Genomic DNA, 18,617 nt, shown 5'->3' with positions numbered 1-18,617 from the left:
TTAGGTGTTTAGTAGGTCTTTTCCCCAGCTCATATTTGAATGTTTATTTGTGTTGATAGGTTAACAGAGGGCTCTGAGATGTTGTGGCTGCTGCTCTGTCTGCTTCCTCCCATGAGTTACGGCAGGATCGTCGCCCAGAACAACGCTCACACCGAAAGGCACAACCATGGTGAGTCTGAGAGCAAATGATTTACAAATGATTTACAAAATATTTATTTAATGCCCAGGTTTTCTTTTTTTTTTTCAAAACTGTTTGCTCACCTGTGCTGATGTCACACCAGATGGTCCCTCTCCTCTTTAGCCTGGAGGCCACAGGATACATGAGCTTCAAAAAGTGTCTCAGACTCTGATTGGTCAGACCCGCACCACTTGGCCTCAGGCCATCTTAAACAAGCTCAGACGCATTGAAGAAGATGTTTTTGGGTCCATTTTTTTCCTTACACGGTAGAGTTTTAACTTAATGAGCTGTGTTTACTGCTGACAGTTTTGCCTTTAGAGGTGTTCCTGAGTTCATGCAGCAATCTCCACCACAGAATCAGTTTTTAAGGCAGTGCTGCGGGTGGCGCCTGAACTGCACCAACATTTAATGATGGTCTGCTGGCTCGTGTTTTCTTTACAGAGATTTTACAGACTCTCTGAATCTTTTAATTACATTATCCTTCCTTATATTTACTTTTGAAAAGCACTGTCATTATTATGGGAGGCATTTTGTTCTACTGTCTTGTCTGTTAGCAGTCAGAGAGCACAGCTATCCCTAAAGGGCAATGGCTGTACTAAAGCTTTGATCTTTATTATGTTTTTGGTTTTTTTTACAGTATGATGATGCCAGCCTCTTATTGCATCATTGTGACATTGCAGGGAATCATATTGAAAAAATACAAAGTGTGTCGTACAGTTCTCTTTATGTCCTTTCATATGATATATTACTTAATATGGTTTCTTGAAATTTTTTTTCAAGGTCATCTTTGATCTTGAGCGCTAACGATGAAGGACAAGGTGAAATACTTAACCAACCTAGCTTCTCGTGTCGGCAAAGGTCTATTATGCTGTTGTTTGAAGTTTGAAGATGATCGGTAAAAAATTGTGGGTAATATAAACGTTTTACAGATTTTCATGATTGGTGTGACCTTGATCCAGTTTTCACCTAAATGAGATCAGTTCAAGCTGTTATTGGTACCTACCATCACACAATTTGAATATGATATCTTGAAAACTGTGGAGCCTGTGAAAACTGTGGTAGCAAGCAGACAACCACATAGAACCGATAACCTACTCCCTCCCTTTGGCGAGGGAATAACTGTTAACAGAGCAGTCCATCAGCTTTGTTCAAGATTACTGAGTTCATGTCTTTAAACAATTTAAATCGCACAGAGAGTCCCGTAATGGGCACTTTCAATCAGCTTGATAAGTTTCCAGTTAATTTTTTGCGGTAACCTTCACATCGGAGTCAGTGTGAACATTTAAAAATAAACTCAGAACAGCAGCAGCTTTGTCTGACGGGATCAGCCTCAGACGGCTGCCAGCTGAGTTTGACAATTTCTTTCCGCTCAGATGGACATGTCGGCAGCTCATCGATACCTCAGCTGGAGAGGCAGGATGACTCACAAACCTGATGGCTGCTCATGTTTCAGAGCATCACACGGGTTTATCTCTAGGCCTGCACAAACACGCTTTGTCTGTGTCTTTCTGATCTGATTTTTGAGTGATGTTTAGGTGAGAATTCATGATTGTGTTTGAAGATACACACAGCACAATAAGAGATTATCTCATGGCCACAATTTGAGTTACAAAATTGTGCTTCAGCTTTTATAATGTGTTGAATAACTTACTTTTCATTGAGGAAGAAGAGATATCTTTCCAAGGCTACACTGAGTGAATAATTCAACACTGCAATTCAAGTATGTATGCTCTGGTGTATTTATCGAAAACAAAATGCCTTAGGAGACAAAAGACGGCAGCAAACGAAAACTTCAGTTCTGTGGAACAAACCAGCTCTGCTCAAATAATTACATTTCCATCTTTTGGCTTTTTCTTTATTGGCTTTTTGGAGGGAGAAGTGTTCATATATGGATGAGAGGGTGCAGTGTTATCAGCAGCAAAACAGTTTTTAGCCATGCGTGTAACCGGTCTCAGTTACACAAGCCTAGAGACCAGTCAGCGATCCCTCAGGAACCATCAACTGCAGTCTCTCACAGTTTTACAACCAGTTGGTGAGTAGCTTGCAGGTGTTTGCAGACAAATCTGCAACTTTCATGCAAACCACAAGCAACCCTGGCAATCTGCTACCAACCAAAGCAACTACAAAAGCAGTATTTTCTAATTCGCAGGAATGAGAGTTGTTTGTCTACTGCTTCCTCGGTTAGTTAGTTAATGTCTTTCTTTGACTTTGGTGTTTTGATGGGTTAGTTTGCATCTGAACTAATTTGAAGAAATGCCCAAGGCACACACAGTATGGAGGTACAGCTACATGAATAATCAAATTTAGCTTCCCACGATAACCGATAATGATAATTTAATGATCAACTTATTTTGAAAATGCCTGCTTGGCCAAGGGAACAGAAAGCAATAGCAAATCAAGCACTTGCTGAATCACCACCTGATTGCATTTGCCAATCACAGCTGTTTCCAAAGGCACTTGACAGCAGTGATGTACTGCAGATAACGTAACCCATAGGTCATGACGTGTCACTGTTATGCCCTGTGGGTAACCTTTATAGTTGAGGCTTGGGTTTTCATTGACTACTTAGTCTTCAACCCTTGAGTTCTCATTTATCTTCAGCACAAGTTTCTGTGTGTGTTTTTATGACATTAATTATTCTCATTAATTAATCGCATCCTTCAGTTTAAAGTTCATTCTTGTCCCTGTTTAGTTGTTCCCTGACTTCCTGTTTTCTTCGTGGTGTTGTTTTACTTCTCTCCTCTTCTCTGATTGTCCTGATTATGTTCAGCTGCATCTTGTCAACCTTTACCTGATTACCCTGTGTGTCTATAAATAATGCTGGCTTCCCTTTGTCCTCCCTTGTGCTTTTGAAGCTTTTGGATTCTGCTTGCCTCTTCAAGCTATTATAATTTTTGTTTGGATCCATTAAAAGGTCTATTAAAATTGTCAATTTGTTTCATGAGTCTGCATTTGGGTCCTCAGTCTCTGAGTCATGATAGTCAATCAGTTACCTAGGCAACTGGAATGTCCACTAGTGACCAACTGTCTACGAGGGGATGTTTACAGAAGAAACCACACAGCGCTGTCTTCTTCCATGCTTCTCTTTTGATATTGTGTGCATAGATTTAAAAAAAAAAAGCCCTACACTGCACACTTGCTGGATGGACTCCCCGTACCAGCACAGCAAGACACATTATTTGTTAGATAATTCTACTTAAAATGCTCCAAAAAGCACTAATAGCACCAACACAATCCAAAGGTCCAGTTCAATAAATGCAATTACTCCAATTACTCCACTCCCGTCCCACACACACACTGTTTTTATGAATGTGGAAATTATCCATATGGAGAGCAAAGCCTTATATTTTTTATATCGCGCTGTAAACAAGTTCATTTTTGCTGTAAAGCTGGTCAATTTAATGTGCGAGTCTTTGGGGATTGAGTCACTTCTGGAGCCAGCCTCGAGTGACCATTAAGCACAGGTTTCACTTTTCAGTCCTGCACACTGGTGCTTGGTGACAACAGCTAATTTGCAGCCTTTATCTTAAGTCCCCTGCAGAGATTTTCTCTTGCTCCCTCTCAGTGACTGTACCTGCTCTGAACCGCAGACTTGGTCATTTTCAGTAACAGGAGTGGCTTGCTTCAATCAGAATCAAGAAATATGGCAAGTTGCGAACTTTAAGTTTAATTTTGAACTCTTGCTGTATGACTCACATGCTTTCTCTTGTCATTTAGCTCACTGATAACTGACTAATATCCAGACATTTTCCTTCAGAAATCACAGGCTTAATTGACTGACTCCTGGCTCAGAAACAGCAGTATAGGTTCACGCAGGAAGTGTTTATAGACATTTTGTTTTCTGCACAACTAATATCCCAGGAAGCTTACGAGTAAACCTTTTTATATTCTTTCTTATTTATGACATATGGCTGTAATCTCATTCTCCCTTTCAAACTTTAGCTGTGAAGCACTTCTGACCCTGCAGTGTTATCAGCCTTCTGTGATTTGTCTGGCTTTGTTCTACTCGGATGACTGTTTGTGCATTTGACAACGAAAACGGTTTTGACAAATGTCAGAACAAATTAGTTTGATGTCTTCAGTGTGTGTGTGTGTGTGTGTGTGTGTGTGTGTGTAACTGGCATTCAATAAATCAGTGTGGCTGGACATGGTATTTGCTTTATTTCATATCCAGATGTCTGCTTTTGTTTTGACATTTACAGGAGGCTCAGCCAAATGCTAAAAAGCTGCGACTACCTGTGCCAGACTGCAGGACCTGCTTGTGATCAACAGCAGGAGCATCTTTTTATGGTTATGTTTTGCATCATTTCACCAAGAATTACAATCTAGAAAAAATAGATGGTTTTTATATATATCCGTTTCTAAAATTTTAAAAGTCATATGGCACAGAGAGAAAAAACACACACACACACACACACACACACACACACACACATATATATATATATATATATACACACACATATATATTAGGGGTGCAACGATACACAAAATTCACGGTTCGGTTCGGTTCGATACTTTGGTGTCACGGTTCGATATTTTTTCGATACAAAAAAAATGTTCATGCCTTTTTATTAATTTGTCATTTATTAAATTTTCACGCCACATTCTGCACCACATCTCTGTGCGTTCATCATTTGTTTGAAGCCAGCTCACCTCCTGCAACCACTTTTCCGAGAATACGCGCTTCTTTTGTGGTTCGGACTCCTTCTGACATTTCTTTGGAGGTGGAGGAACACCACAGTAATTGCTTAAAGGAGCTTCTTCGACATCTTTAAGAGTTCTAAACAAATGTCTGTCCTCCTCCTGAAAATCTTATGTATGCAAACACGCGTTGCAACTTCTTATCTTGTGCGGGTTTTTATTTTGACAGCGAATGCGCACCTGCGGACCACTTATGTGCAGCCCTGGTTATTTAGCTCGTCATATTGCAGCCACAGAAATTTTTTTGTCCATGAAACCATAAAGCTGCACTTTCTTTTTGCCTTATAGTCTGATTTGTCATAACTTTTCCGTTTTGTCACTTCTTCACCCTGACCTGTCTTATTTGGCTCAGCAGAACTAAAATATATATCCTGCTGCTTTTACACACGCACTAACATAACGCTCAGCGATTCTCTGCGCGATCAACCTCTCACATGTTTAAGCTGCGGGAGATTTCACTTGTCATGTTTGCATAGTAAGCTAACGATTGATAAGACGATGTCAGAGGAATTGGTGCGCAAATTATCATCACTCACCAATCAGTACTGTCGCTCTCTATACACAGTTCACGTTGCAAACTGAAAGCAAAAAACAAGCGCAAATTCAAACGCGATTTCAGTATGTCACATATTGACAGTGGCCGATGCCAATGACATAATTACCCAGCTACATTTCCGAAAGAATGCAAAAGCATTGACATATATTTTTCCTTCCTACGATAGGCCGACGGGCAGGGCAGAGATAGATTTTGGTAGCCCGACTGGAAAAAAGCCCCAGGACGTCGGGCTAGCGATTTTGCGAGCCCTGTATCTGATTGAGGAATCACTCATCTTTGGAAAAGAGAGTTTATTATGGAGAAATGTCTCTTTCCAAAATAAAAGCTATACTATACGCTTCTTCTGGGCTATATTCTCAGCAGCATATTAAACATATCAGGTCCCCATAAGGAGAATCATGTGCTAACGGCTGTCTAAATGACTCGGGTAAAGCTTGTAGCATGCGTGCTTGTTTTTGTCTGCTTCCACTTGTCTTTGCACTAGGATGATGTCGGAGTAAATGTGCAGTCATATTGGTTGTGTTCCCACTAGTGCTGTCAGCGTTAATCTGAAATGACGTTAACGTCACAACACGGCAAATCTCCGTTAACGAGCTACCGCGGATCGCCTCATGAGTGGGGCTGGAAGACGTCAACACATTAACGAGCTAACTGCGCTAACACACTAGTTCCCACCAATTGAGCATTGCTGGCACATCCAACATACTGTTTTACTTTTGTCCATGACACGCTTACCTTCAGGGTCATACGTCACATGAAAACCAAAATAGTTCCAAACGCCAGATCTGAATGAGGGTGGGGGAGGTTCAATTTGCCATGTTGCAACTAGCCTAGCTTCTGTCTGCTAGCTTGCCCTGTGCTCAGTGAATCTGTGTTCGACTACTCCGCCTAGGCTGCACTGTCGAGCGCAGATCCACTGAGCACTCAACACAGACAGCATTGTCAGAAGGAAAGTTGATAAAATAAATTAAAAATGTTGTATTGTTCGATACATATGCGTACCGAACCGAAAGCACTGTATCGAACGGTTCGATATCGATACGAGTATCGTTGCACCCCTAATATATATATATATACACACATATATATACACATATATATATGTATATATATATGTATATGCGGGCAATCCACTGGTTGCCAGTTTGAGTCCCAGTTCAGATGCTGTTGTGTCCTGTAAAAATAAGCACTATGAGCAGTACTGTGCAAAAGCCTTGACCAATAATTTCTTTATAAATTGCTAGGGAAATGGAGTATTTGAGATCATTGTATGAACCATCAGGAAAAGAAAATTCATTGAATAATTTATATTTCTTTCAACCCTCCTACACTCCGTGCACAGATGTCTGAGGGATCTTCTAGAAATGGCCATGCTATTTTTGCAGGGAAGTAATCGGTCAACAGGAGGTGATTTTCTACCTGTTGATCTCTAATCTGGAGCATAACCTCCTCCAGAGCAGATCAGGTCTGCAGCATAAGTTACCATGGAGATGCACCCAGTAAGGTGTGAACTGCCTTTGTAATGCTGAAAACCCAGGATTAACCCTGAAGTTCCCTGGATAAACCCAAATCCTGCTTCGTAGCGCAGACCTCAGGTCATCACGTCTCTGATGCACTTTGCTTCGAATCATTTCAGGAGAGAATTTAGTCTGTTCTGTTATTTTGAAAATTGACTTGATGCTCTCTGGTAATACTTTGTCTGACTTCCTGACCTCCTTCTCTGCTCTGTGCAGATTGAGAGGGCTTGAAGGTTTCCATCAAAAATAAATTTAGCACTTGTTTTTAACAACACTGGTGGAGAGCCAATTCTGGTACACTTCAATAATCATACTATATTCCGGTTGTATCATGTAAATGCGAGGCTGGTCCTTTGAAATCTCTTCATATCTTCATATATTAAACTAGGTCGCTCTAAGAATCGCCTTCTTTCTTTTCTCTTGTTCTGTTGGTGCAATTAAAGCCGGATATAATGTTTTGTGAAAAATTTAATTGTAAGCACTGCTGTGCATCTGCAGGTAGAAATTTGTCCAGCATTATTGGTGCCCAGCGTGCGTTCCTTAGCTGATTTATTTCTGAGAACTGTTGGTTTTTCATGAGAAAGTCCCTGCAGCGTGGCTCCCTGAGCTTCTTACAGCAAACACAAGGCCTTTGTTTCCCTGCTGCTCGCAGACTGAAGCGCCACGAATTCTCAGATGAGATTACTGCTCGCCTCCCACTGCGTCATCTCAACGGGCAAGCAGTGTTTCATTACATTAATCACCACACCGAGGCCCTGCTTTAACATGATAACACAGACATGAGGTGTGCCTGATTTTGCTGCTCTGAAGCAGTTGGTAATGGATAACTGTTCAAGATTCACACGTCGGGTACACAGTAACAATTGCTGACTTGTTTATGCAGCGTCTGTCTGGATACAGGTGAAGCTTAAAAGTTAGGGGTGTGGTCGCAGTGTTTCAGAGGTGGATGGAGGCACAGGTGGCTGTAGCTGCTCTGTCTGCAAGAATCAAATTCAGTAACTGAAGTGTTTGTGCTGTTGCCTAGAGGGAGCCCCTGTAGTGCCCCCCACCAATGTCATTGGAACAGAGTACTATTAATCTTATATTGCTCAACACCAGAGCAGTTGGAGTGTAACTGAGTACATTTACTCGAGTACTAGTTTGATGTACTTGTATTTAATTTACATATTTTTTTGTTATGCTGCTTAACACTCCTTTGCTTTTACTCCATTATATTTTCACAAATTTCTAGCACCTATCATTAATTCAGGTGTGCAGAGCTTTCTAAATTTTTTGTTTGATACAAATATTTTCTTAAAAATGATTAAGCATCAGCATCTTATTATTCTGAAGATTAATTTTACTGTCATAGATCAAGGTGGAACATTAAAGAGATGTGTACACATCAATAAATGAATAATAATAATTATAGCTTAATAAATGTATATATATTATGTATATAATATTCTGATAATGGTCATTTTACATAAGTAGAATGCTCTGTATAGCTAGCTCGATACATAGACATTTATTTTAATCTCACAAGACAAATTACTTTGATTCTCCAGCTTGTTTACTTTTAAGCTATTTAAGTAGGATTATAACTTTTACACAAGTAAAAAGTCTAAATATGTTTTTTCCACTTTGCAAAAGATTTGCCCAACACAAAATTATATTTAAAGTCTTGTGCAGCTCCACGTTTCATGTAATAAATCTTTAACAGGACACAGCAGTTACTCGTTAGCAGGTATCTCAGTCTGTGTGTTGCACTCATACATTTTATACATTAGCTGATAACTGAGTACTTCATCTCTCTCATCCATCAGAGAAGTTACTTTTCTTCTAGTTACAAACTTCAATCTGCTGTTTGCGTGCATCCGTTACTATCAGAGCTTTGATTATTATTTAACAGCACTGTGATTGCAGAAACCTTTCATACACAACCTCTAATCCTGTATTAAAGAATCTGTGCAGTACACTTTGAATTTTTGCAATTATAAAACTGTGATGTACTTGGGTTATTTGGAGGCAGGGGATTTCTGCCTCACTGCTTCATTAAACAAAAAGTAGGTGCCTAAAATAAAAAAGCTATAAACTCGGTTAATTCCTAGAGTGCTCAGAGCTCAGTGCCACCTCATCGCCTGGATGATGCCGTTGATCTTTTCTTTTTTTCAAAATTTATAACAAACAGCATGCTGTCTGTGCGGACTGGACCACTCTCCCTCTGCTTTCAGACACCAATCAATTTTCGAGCGCTGCTTTAAATCACAGTCATGGGACTAACAGTCTATCAGATAGAGATGGGCTGGATAATTGTGTGTATGTGTGTTTGAGGTAGAAACTGATGAAATTAGAGAATGGATTTTGTCGAGGTGAAGCAGAGGAGAGATGACAGCTGGATAATTGATTTTCCTCCCTGTTGTTTCCCACTTTATTTATGTGGGGTGTGTGTGAGTGTGAGATCTAGCAGTCTGACTGGATAGCCATTTTGTTACCTTTCCATTATCCAGTCAGTCACAGCTTTTTCATTAGATGCTTTCATGTGTTTACTGGGACGAAAGATTTGATTTTCTCTCCAGCAGTTCGCACGTGTTGGCACCGAAGCTGCTTCAGCCGGTTAGTTTCAGCAATGCGAGTTTGCCAAAAACGGCTCAGGAGATAAGGCAAGGCAAGTTTATTTGTATAGCACAATTCAACAACAAGGTGATTCAAAGTGCTTTACAGAGACATTAGAAACAAAAACAAATAAAAAGCATGATTTAAAATTGATTAAAACAAGCAAACAAACAAACAAACTAATTAACAAACAAACAAACAAAACAGTATATAAAATCAAAACAGATAAAATCAGTAGTAAAAATGTAAGTTTTGAAATTTAAGCTTAAGTGCGGATTTGGTGCTTTATTCAAATGCAGCTGAGAATAAGTGAGTCTTCAACCTGGATTTAAATAAACTGAGCGTTTCAGCTGATCTGGGGCTTTCTGGGAGTTTGTTCCAGATATAAGGAGCATAAAAGCTGAATGCAGCTTCTCCGTGTCTGGTTCTGACTCTGGGAACTGATAAAAGACCGGATCCAGATGACCTGAGGGATATGGAAGGTTTATACTGGGTCAGGAGGTCACTGATGTATTTTGGTCCTAAACCATTCAGAGCTTTATAGACCAGCATCAGAACTTTAAAGTCTATCCTCTGACGGACAGGCAGCCAGTGTAAAGACCTCAGAGCTGGACTGATGTGGTCCACTTTTTTGGTCTTAGTGAGGACTCAAGCAGCAGAGTTCTGAATGAGCTGTAGTTGTTTGACTTATTTTTTAGGTAGACCTGTAAAGATGCTGTTACAGTAATCAAGCCTACTAAAGATGAATGCATGGACTAGTTTTTCCAGGTCCTGTTGAGACATCAGATCTTTTATCCTTGAAATATTCTTGAGGTGATAGTAAGCTGATTTTGTTATTGTCTTAATGTGTTTTTCTAAGTTTAGGTCTGCATCCATCACTACACCCAAATTTCTCGCCTGGTTTGTGGTTTTTAGGTGTATAGACTGAAGTTCTCTGGTGACCTGTAATTGTTTTTCTTTGGCGCCAAAGACTATTACCTCAGTTTTGTTTTTGTTTAGCTGGAGAAAATTGTGGCACAACCAGTCATTCATTTCCTCAATGCATTTACCAAGAGCCTGTACAGGGCCTCGGTCTCCTGGTGACATTGTGATATATATTTGTGTGTCATCTGCATAGCTATGGTAGTTTATTGTGTTGTTCTTTATAATCTGTGCCAGTGGGAGCATGTAAATGTTAAACAGAAGGGGTCCCAAGATGGAACCTTGGGGAACTCCACATGTGATACTTGTCTGCTCAGATGTGAAGTTACCTATTGATACAAAGTATTTCCTGTTTTCTAAGTATATTTTGAACCAGTTTAGTACAGTTCCTGAAAGACCTGCCCAGTTCTCCAGTCGTTTGAGTAATATGTTGTGGTCAACTGTATCAAATGCTGCACTGAGATCCAAAGATACCGAAAACAAAGAGGTGAACAATTTTTTAGCAAGTTTTCCTTCTTGTGTAGATTTTGATAAGAAACGTGGGGTTTAATTTCCATCTTTTATTAGATGCAAAATGTCTTAAGGTGCAGAAATAATAGCTGGGACGTTTACCCACAGCATGTGGCAGAGATACAGAGACCCTGCAGGTATTGTTTAATGATTTAACATGATTTAATAGTTTGTGTGTAATAAAGGCAAAGTTGACACACTGCTGTGCTCCCACAGTGTTTTATTAATAACTACCATGCTGTTTTGTCATATATAATATGTTTACAATACATTAGGTTTTTGTCCTAAGTCACCACCTCACTAGTCTCCCTCTCCTTGTTGCTGTTCTTAAGCTGGGCTGAGACAGTATAAATAAACACAAGAATAGAAAGGAAATGAATAGATGTGACCCAACATAGAAAGGTTTACACAAGTGATCAGATCAAATTAGCTTTAAAAGGTTCACTTGTCCCACACTTAGATTAAATTAAAGCAAGCAAACAATACATTTTTCATTTATAAGATTCTTTTATTCTGTTATTATTATTATTTTTAAATAGAAAAGGAAAAATGTCTTTATATACACATTGATGGACAGAAGTTTCATGGAATGTCATAGTAATTTTTGAGTTTTAATGATTTCTTTGGGTGGAATGATTGCACGCATACATCTTTAATGAATTTAAAAAAAAAACAAGCACTGGGTGCTCAAGTCTGAACTTATTTTAGATTTTCTTTCTAATCCACACAGGGTCAAAAGCCTTCTGGCTGGATATTTGACCCCTCTTCTTGGCAGAATTGGTAGCATTAGCTTAAATTGGTTGGTTTTCTGGCACAGACCTGGGTTTAAAGCACGGTACACAAAATGTCAATATAGATGGTGTTGAGGATTTGGGAAGTTCATTCCAGAAGGTTAATCTTAGCCTGCTTCATCCACTCAAAAAACAGATTTTATCTGGTTTTCTTTTGTTTTGTTTTTGGTCAATGGTCAATGGTAACTTTATTGTCCCCAGTGGGAAATTGATTTGCAGTCTTTTCATACAGACAGACAAAAACAAACAAACACAACACAAAGCCCAGAGAAAACAGCCCAAATTTTTCATAAAAAAATGGAAATGTGCAATGGCAACAACCCTTATGGTTTAGTATTATTAGCCGTGATTATAGCAGCAGGTACAAAAGGCACGCTATGTCTCTTTGTCTTCACTGGAGGCACTTTATACCCATGACCGGTAGGAAGCAGCTGAAAATCATTAAAGAGAGGATGGTCTGAGCATAACATGACAGAGGTTGCCTTCCTCAGCACCTGCCTGTTATAAAAGTCCACAAGTTGGACCTGAGACCTCCCTGAAATCTGACCAGCCACTTTAACCAGATTGCTAAGTCTGGCCTTATTGTTAAAAGACATATTACCATACCAAGCAATGATTCAGAATAAATAAAACAGATTCAATAAAACTTTTATTTAAAAAAAGGGTCATCATTTCAGAAGAAACATTAAAACCCAATCTCCTTAAAAAGTAGTCTTTGTTGAACCTTTTTCACTGTAGCAGCAAGATGTGGCTCAAAGGACAGAGTCTTATCAAGAACAACCAATACTTATAACTGTCCACCAGTTCAATGGCTGCACCATTTACCACTGTTAGTGCAGGATGGGGGGGGTGACTTCCTGAAGTCAATAACCATGTCCTTGGTTTTCAAGGTATTAATCATTAAAAATGACTGATCACACCAAGAAGCAAACTCATCCACAACAGGCCCATGGGAATCCTCTTCACCATGAAGGAGGCTTACCATGACTGTGTCATCGGCATCTGTAATGAGATGCCTGTTAGCCTGTGTACTGCGACATTCATTACTGTATATATAGTAAAGTGGAGAGGCAGCAACCCTGTGGTGAAGCAGTAGAAGAGTTCAGCTGTTTGGAAAAACAGCCATTTACTCTCACACACTGAGATCTGTCAGCTAAAAAGTCTAAAATCCAGCCAACAAGATTAAAATCAAGTTTAGACTGGTTAAGAAGTTCATCAGCTAAGCTATGTGGCTGGATAGTATTAAAAGCTGAAGAAAAAACAATAAATGAGAGCTGAGCATGATGCTTTGGCACCATCGGGATGGCAATATAGGAAATTTAACAGAGTGACCATTGCATCATCAACACCCCTACAAGGCCTGTATGCAAATTGTAGTGGGCCGATAATTAAATTATAATTAAATTATAATTAAATTATAATCCTGATAATTTATTCAAAAGACTTCATCACTAAAGATGTTAAAGTGACAGGCCTAAAATCATTTAATGATGTAGGTTTTGTGGTCTTAACGAATGGAGAAATAATTGATTTTTTCCATACCTCGGGAAACCTTTTGTTGCTGAAGTGATAAAAGAAAGATATAAGAAAAAACACTGCATAGTTGCTCAGCACATGTTTTAAGCACCTGGCCACACATTTGTTTTTGTTTTGTTTTTTTCTAAATCATTGTTCTGCTTGAGACGTTTTGACAATCTAGCTGTTGATTTGAGGTGAAGCTGAAGAATTTGGAGGTAGTCCTCCTTTTTGATTTTTCCATCCAGTTTATGTAATATGCTAGTACAACTGTCAGCAAAACAGCGCCATAGCATGATGCTACCATACTTGCCAGATGGTACAGTGTTTACATACCTCTATCTACCAATATACCTCTTGTCTTTGTGGCCAGGCGGCTCAAACTTTCTCTTGTTTGACCACAAAACTTTTCTCCAGAAGGCATTTGGCTTGTCCATGTGGACAGCTGCAAATTTCAGTCAAACTTTAAGGTGTTGCAAAAAAGTTACAGATACAAATTCCTGAAATGTTGAACTGATCATCTTGGAATTTCCAGTTGTTTACAAAATGGCTCCAAGAGACATTCCTAACCTGTGTAAATCTGCAAATCTTAATCTAAGTTCCTTGAATTTTCCCATTGTTCTGAGTATTAGTCAGTCCAGTGATTGCTGTTAATTAGTGCTGTTGTGCTGAACAATGAAGCAACCACATGTAGTCAATAATGATCGCTAATAAGAAGTTAATACACCTTAAAAAGTTAAAAGACTCTGCAGAACCCTCAGCATCACTGAAAGATTTAAGTGAGTATATATTTGAGTCTGTATGTATAACTCTGTGGATTAGAGAATTCAAAATAAATTCAAAATTGTGAACTCTCATGTTTTTAAAGTCATTAAATGCTGTACAATCGTGCCACCCTGGAAACAGATCAGTTTAAAGAAATTATTACAAACCCAAACCGCCCAATAAAGTTCACGTCCATGATGAGCGGACACAAACTACAACGGGTTTTTTTTTTTTTTTTTTCAGAAATATAAATGAATCCATAAATATTTATATATCATTCAACTGATATGTTCATTCATTTATTTTAATTATTTCTGAACATTTATTTATTTATCAATACATTTTTTCCTGCCTCCTTTTTGGTGCAGGGTGTTTTTTGACACTCGCCAACTGTTCACATGTGGTTGATGAGTGCTTGATTGATTTGTCTGCCCCTGTTTTCAGCCAGTTGTTTTTCTGCTTGTGCAAGAGTGTCATGCTTTAATTCAATTCAATTCAATTTTATTTATATAGCGCCAAATCACAACAAATGTCGCCTCAAGGCGCTTCATAGATACAGAGAAAAGCCCAACAATCATATGACCCCCTATGAGCAAGCACTTTGGCGACAGTGGGAAGGAAAAACTCCCTTTTAACAGGAAGAAACCTCCGGCAGAACCAGGCTCAGGGAGGGGCGGCCATCTGCTGCGACCGGTTGGGGTGAGAGAAGGAAGACAGGATAAAAGACATGCTGTGGAAGAGAGACAGAGATTAATAACAGATACGATTCAATACAGAGAGGTCTGTTAATACATAGTGAGTGAGAAAGGTGACTGGAAAGGAAAAACTCAATGCATCATGGGAATCCCCCGGCAGCCTACATCTATTGCAGCATAACTAAGGGAGGATTCAGGGTCACCTGGTCCAGCCCTAACTATATGCTTTAGCAAAAAGGAAGGTTTTAAGCCTAATCTTAAAAGTAGAGATAGTGTCTGTCTCCTGAATCCAAACTGGAAGCTGGTTCCACAGAAGAGGGGCCTGAAAACTGAAGGCTCTCCCTCCCATTCTACTTTTAAATACTCTAGGAACAACAAGTAGGCCTGCAGAGCAAGAGCGAAGTGCTCTAATAGGGTGATATGGTACTACAAGGTCATTAAGATAAGATGGGGCCTGATTATTTAAGACCTTGTATGTGAGGAGCAGGATTTTGAATTCAATTCTGGATTTAACAGGAAGCCAATGAAGGGAAGCCAAAACAGGAGAAATATGCTCTCTCTTTCTAGTCCCTGTCAGTACTCTTGCTGCAGCATTTTGGATTAACTGAAGGCTTTTCAGTGAGTTTTTTGGACATCCTGATAATAATGAATTGCAGTAGTCCAGCCTGGAAGTAATAAATGCATGAACTAGTTTTTCAGCGTCACTCTGAGACAGGATATTTCTAATTTTAGAGATGTTGCGCAAATGGAAGAACGCAGTCTTACATATTTGTTTAATATGTGCGTTGAAGGACATATCCTGGTCAAAAATGACTCCAAGGTTCCTCACAGTGTTACTGGAGGCCAAGGTAATGCCATCCAGAGTAAGAATCTGGTTAGATACCATATTTCTAAGCTTTTCAGCGCCGAGTACAATGACCTCAGTTTTATCTGAGTTAAGAAGCAAGAAGCTTTAGAGAGCACTGTGTTTGTATTCACAGTGTGAGTCTCCAAAATCCCTGCTGTGCCTGAAGAAGAGCCGATTGATCAAAGAGTTACTGTGGAGCGCAGCTGTATGCCCGCTTTGTCTCTGTCTTTTATATTTAATTTGACAGGAGTTGAATTATCATCAGTCTGCTCTCAATAAATCATAAAAAAGAGAGGACGTGTTTTTAGAAATGATTGCAATAGTTTTCAGTTTGCTGCAGTCATGTGGGCCATGTTTGCTTCAGTTGTCCTACTTCTTGATTAACATACTTTAAAAAGACAAAAGCATCACTTAAATCTACAAAACAAAAAGTAAAAGCTTCCTGAGTTCTTTATGAATCTTGTGCACATTTCATTTCTACAAATGTTTCTTTAACCTGTTTCTTAACCTGGATGATAGTTAGCATAATCATCAATGATTTTTGCACCACAGCTGCTATTTCTTATTGTGTGTCATACATACAAGTTTAAAACAATGAAGGTCACTGTATAAACAGGTCTTCATTGTGAGCAAAATTTCAGGTTTCAGACACTCAGGTTCAGTTTTTTTCTACTCTTGGCCGTGTATGATATCACAGGCACAAATGTGGTCAAATATTTCAAACTGACAGACAGACAGTCAAATGAATGTTAGGTCAAAGGGAGGATGACCTTAAAGAGGAAGTAGCTAAAATGGCTTGTAACAGACAGAATGAATTAAACTGAGGGGCTTGAGGAAGAAAGATGTGGTGAGCAGACTATAACTTCATCATATACTTCCTCTAACTCCACCCATGTGTGACTCCACAGAGGCGGCTGGTGGCGCCACGACAAGGCCTCACATCTACTTCTGCCGCTCGCCCAACATGGAGGACTTCACCTGCTGGTGGCATCCACTCAGCAACCTGACAGACGGAGAGGAAGTCACCCACATCCTCACCTACTCCAAAGAGTATGAACTCCACATCTCACAGTTAACTAGGACTAAAATAAACAGTAGAAGTAGGTGTTGACTGGTGGCCTTAGTGCATATGTTTGAGACTGAGTTGTTGATACAAGAGGGACTAAAAGGCTTTAAAAATGGTTATCAAATTATTTCAAATTTCATGAATGCTTTACACTAACCCACATTAGTGGGTGTTAGTGTAAACATATTGCGTTATAAAACCTTGTAAAACAGCCACCCTAACAAACAATAAGAGCCTTGCTTTAGCCTTGTGAAACTATAAAAGAAGCCCCAGATCAGCAGCACACTGGGTCAGTTCCTGGGTCAGGTGAGTTTGTGCAGTTTGATTTCTCGTGCTTCGCGTCACCGGGAAGCTTTTAAGAAGGTCAATATTTCCAAGCTGCTCTGAAATCCTGAACGCAGACTCACGTGGCCTCAGACAGATGCCAGCTGGCCCAGATGGCAGCCACAGCAAAGAAAACGCTGCCACTAATCAGGACAAATTGGATTGTGCTTTTGACCTCCATGTGGCTTCAGAGCTCCTACTGATTGTTGTTTCATCTCCTGCTGCACTTTGTATGTTTGTTTGGGAAAACAAATGTAGATCAGGGATTATCTGATAAAAATAAAAAAAAGACAAAACCTTACTAAACACCAAAGCAGCTAGGAATAAAGTCACAGCTCAGAGAGGGAGATTGCACTCTGCAGCCACACCTCAGTGGTGTTTGTGTTTTAATATATTAAACTGCCATTACACACTTTTTATTTACATGAAATACCCTCACTATGACTGAAAACAAACATGCTAATAAGGTTAAACATAAGCTTGTGATTATCCTCCATATAGAAAAGTTTCAAAACTTAAAGACAAGTTCCTTAAAATATTACAGTTAAGATCAATTTGAGGCATTAGCCTAACATTGAACCTGATTTGGGGCTTTGATTTGGCCATTTCTTTATGATGGTTTTAACCTGGTTTTAAGCTGGTTTCAGATGTTGGGACTACTAGGTCAGGACTGGATTCAGTCTTGGTTTGGGGTTTGATCGAGAACTTGTCCCAGAATGTGTGTGTCTCTCTCTGTAATCTCCATGTGTTAACCTCAGGTCCTCAGGAGTGAGACCATCTGTTGTGGGATACCTTGTTTTTCTTTTGGCTGAAAACAGTTCTTCAGCCCTCTGGTTGGATGTTTGGCTTCATGATGGCTACAACAAGTGTGATAAATTATTGCAAACCTGCTTGGAAATTAGACTAAATTAGACTGTTAAAAAGGCCAAAAAGAAAAGAAAGTCCAAGTATTGTTTAAAAAGATGTCCAGTGTTAATTTACTGATTTCCTTTTTGTTTGTTAGTGCTTATCTAAATGTGTTTTTTCTTTGATTTTGTGAAGGAAGGAAGCCAAACTGGAATGTCCAGACTATGTGACTGGTGGCCCCAACAGCTGCCACTTTGACAGCAGCCACACATCTATATGGACGGTGTACTGTTTGACTGTGACCGCCATAACCACCCACAGAAACTACACCTCCAAGCAGCACTGCCTGGACGTGGCGGAAATAGGTAAGGGGTCGGATCTGGGTTAAAAATACTGATTCAAACTAATTATATGACTCCATTACACAGAAGTTCAGTTTTTTGTTTCTTTTTGTTTTGGTTTGGTTCGTTTGTTATTCGGCCAACAACAAAACTGTTCTGTTAAATGGAATTTGATTCCATTGGAAATGGATTTTGGTGCAGATTTCTCCTTGTGACCTCTCATTTACTGACTAACATTGAGAACAAAGTGATACAAGAAAACAGACGAAAACAGAGCGAGTTTCAAGGCTTCAAAATTCATGTCTGAGTATTGATAAACCCATTTTTTTAAAAAAGAAATCTTCATGCTCAGACAGCCAGCTGTGCCACCTGTCGTCAAAGCAGCAGCGAAATAAAGGGCAAAAGTGAGATGACTTTATTGTCTGCAGGCTTTAATTCATTTTACC

At 39.4% G+C, this 18,617-nt stretch overlaps 1 protein-coding gene across 3 annotated transcripts in view; it reads left to right on the top strand.

Moving 5' to 3' along the window:
- LOC146491485 (prolactin receptor-like) overlaps positions 1–18,617 on the top strand; it is a 60,848-nt gene that overhangs the window by 29,546 nt on the left and 12,685 nt on the right. For all 3 annotated transcript variants that reach the window (XM_085152471.1, XM_085152473.1, XM_085152472.1), the window contains 3 exons: positions 60–169; positions 16,503–16,644; positions 18,026–18,195. In XM_085152471.1, the coding sequence (XP_085008597.1) occupies positions 79–169; positions 16,503–16,644; positions 18,026–18,195 (403 nt within the window). In that variant the 5' untranslated portion in view covers positions 60–78. The remainder of the gene's footprint in view (positions 1–59; positions 170–16,502; positions 16,645–18,025; positions 18,196–18,617) is intronic.

Source organism: Neolamprologus multifasciatus, chromosome 23, assembly GCF_963576455.1.
Source record: "Neolamprologus multifasciatus chromosome 23, fNeoMul1.2, whole genome shotgun sequence".
Taxonomy (NCBI): Eukaryota; Metazoa; Chordata; class Actinopteri; order Cichliformes; family Cichlidae; genus Neolamprologus; species Neolamprologus multifasciatus.
The sequence above is the reverse complement of the archived record's forward strand: the minus strand, read 5'-3'. Positions and strand labels throughout refer to the sequence as shown.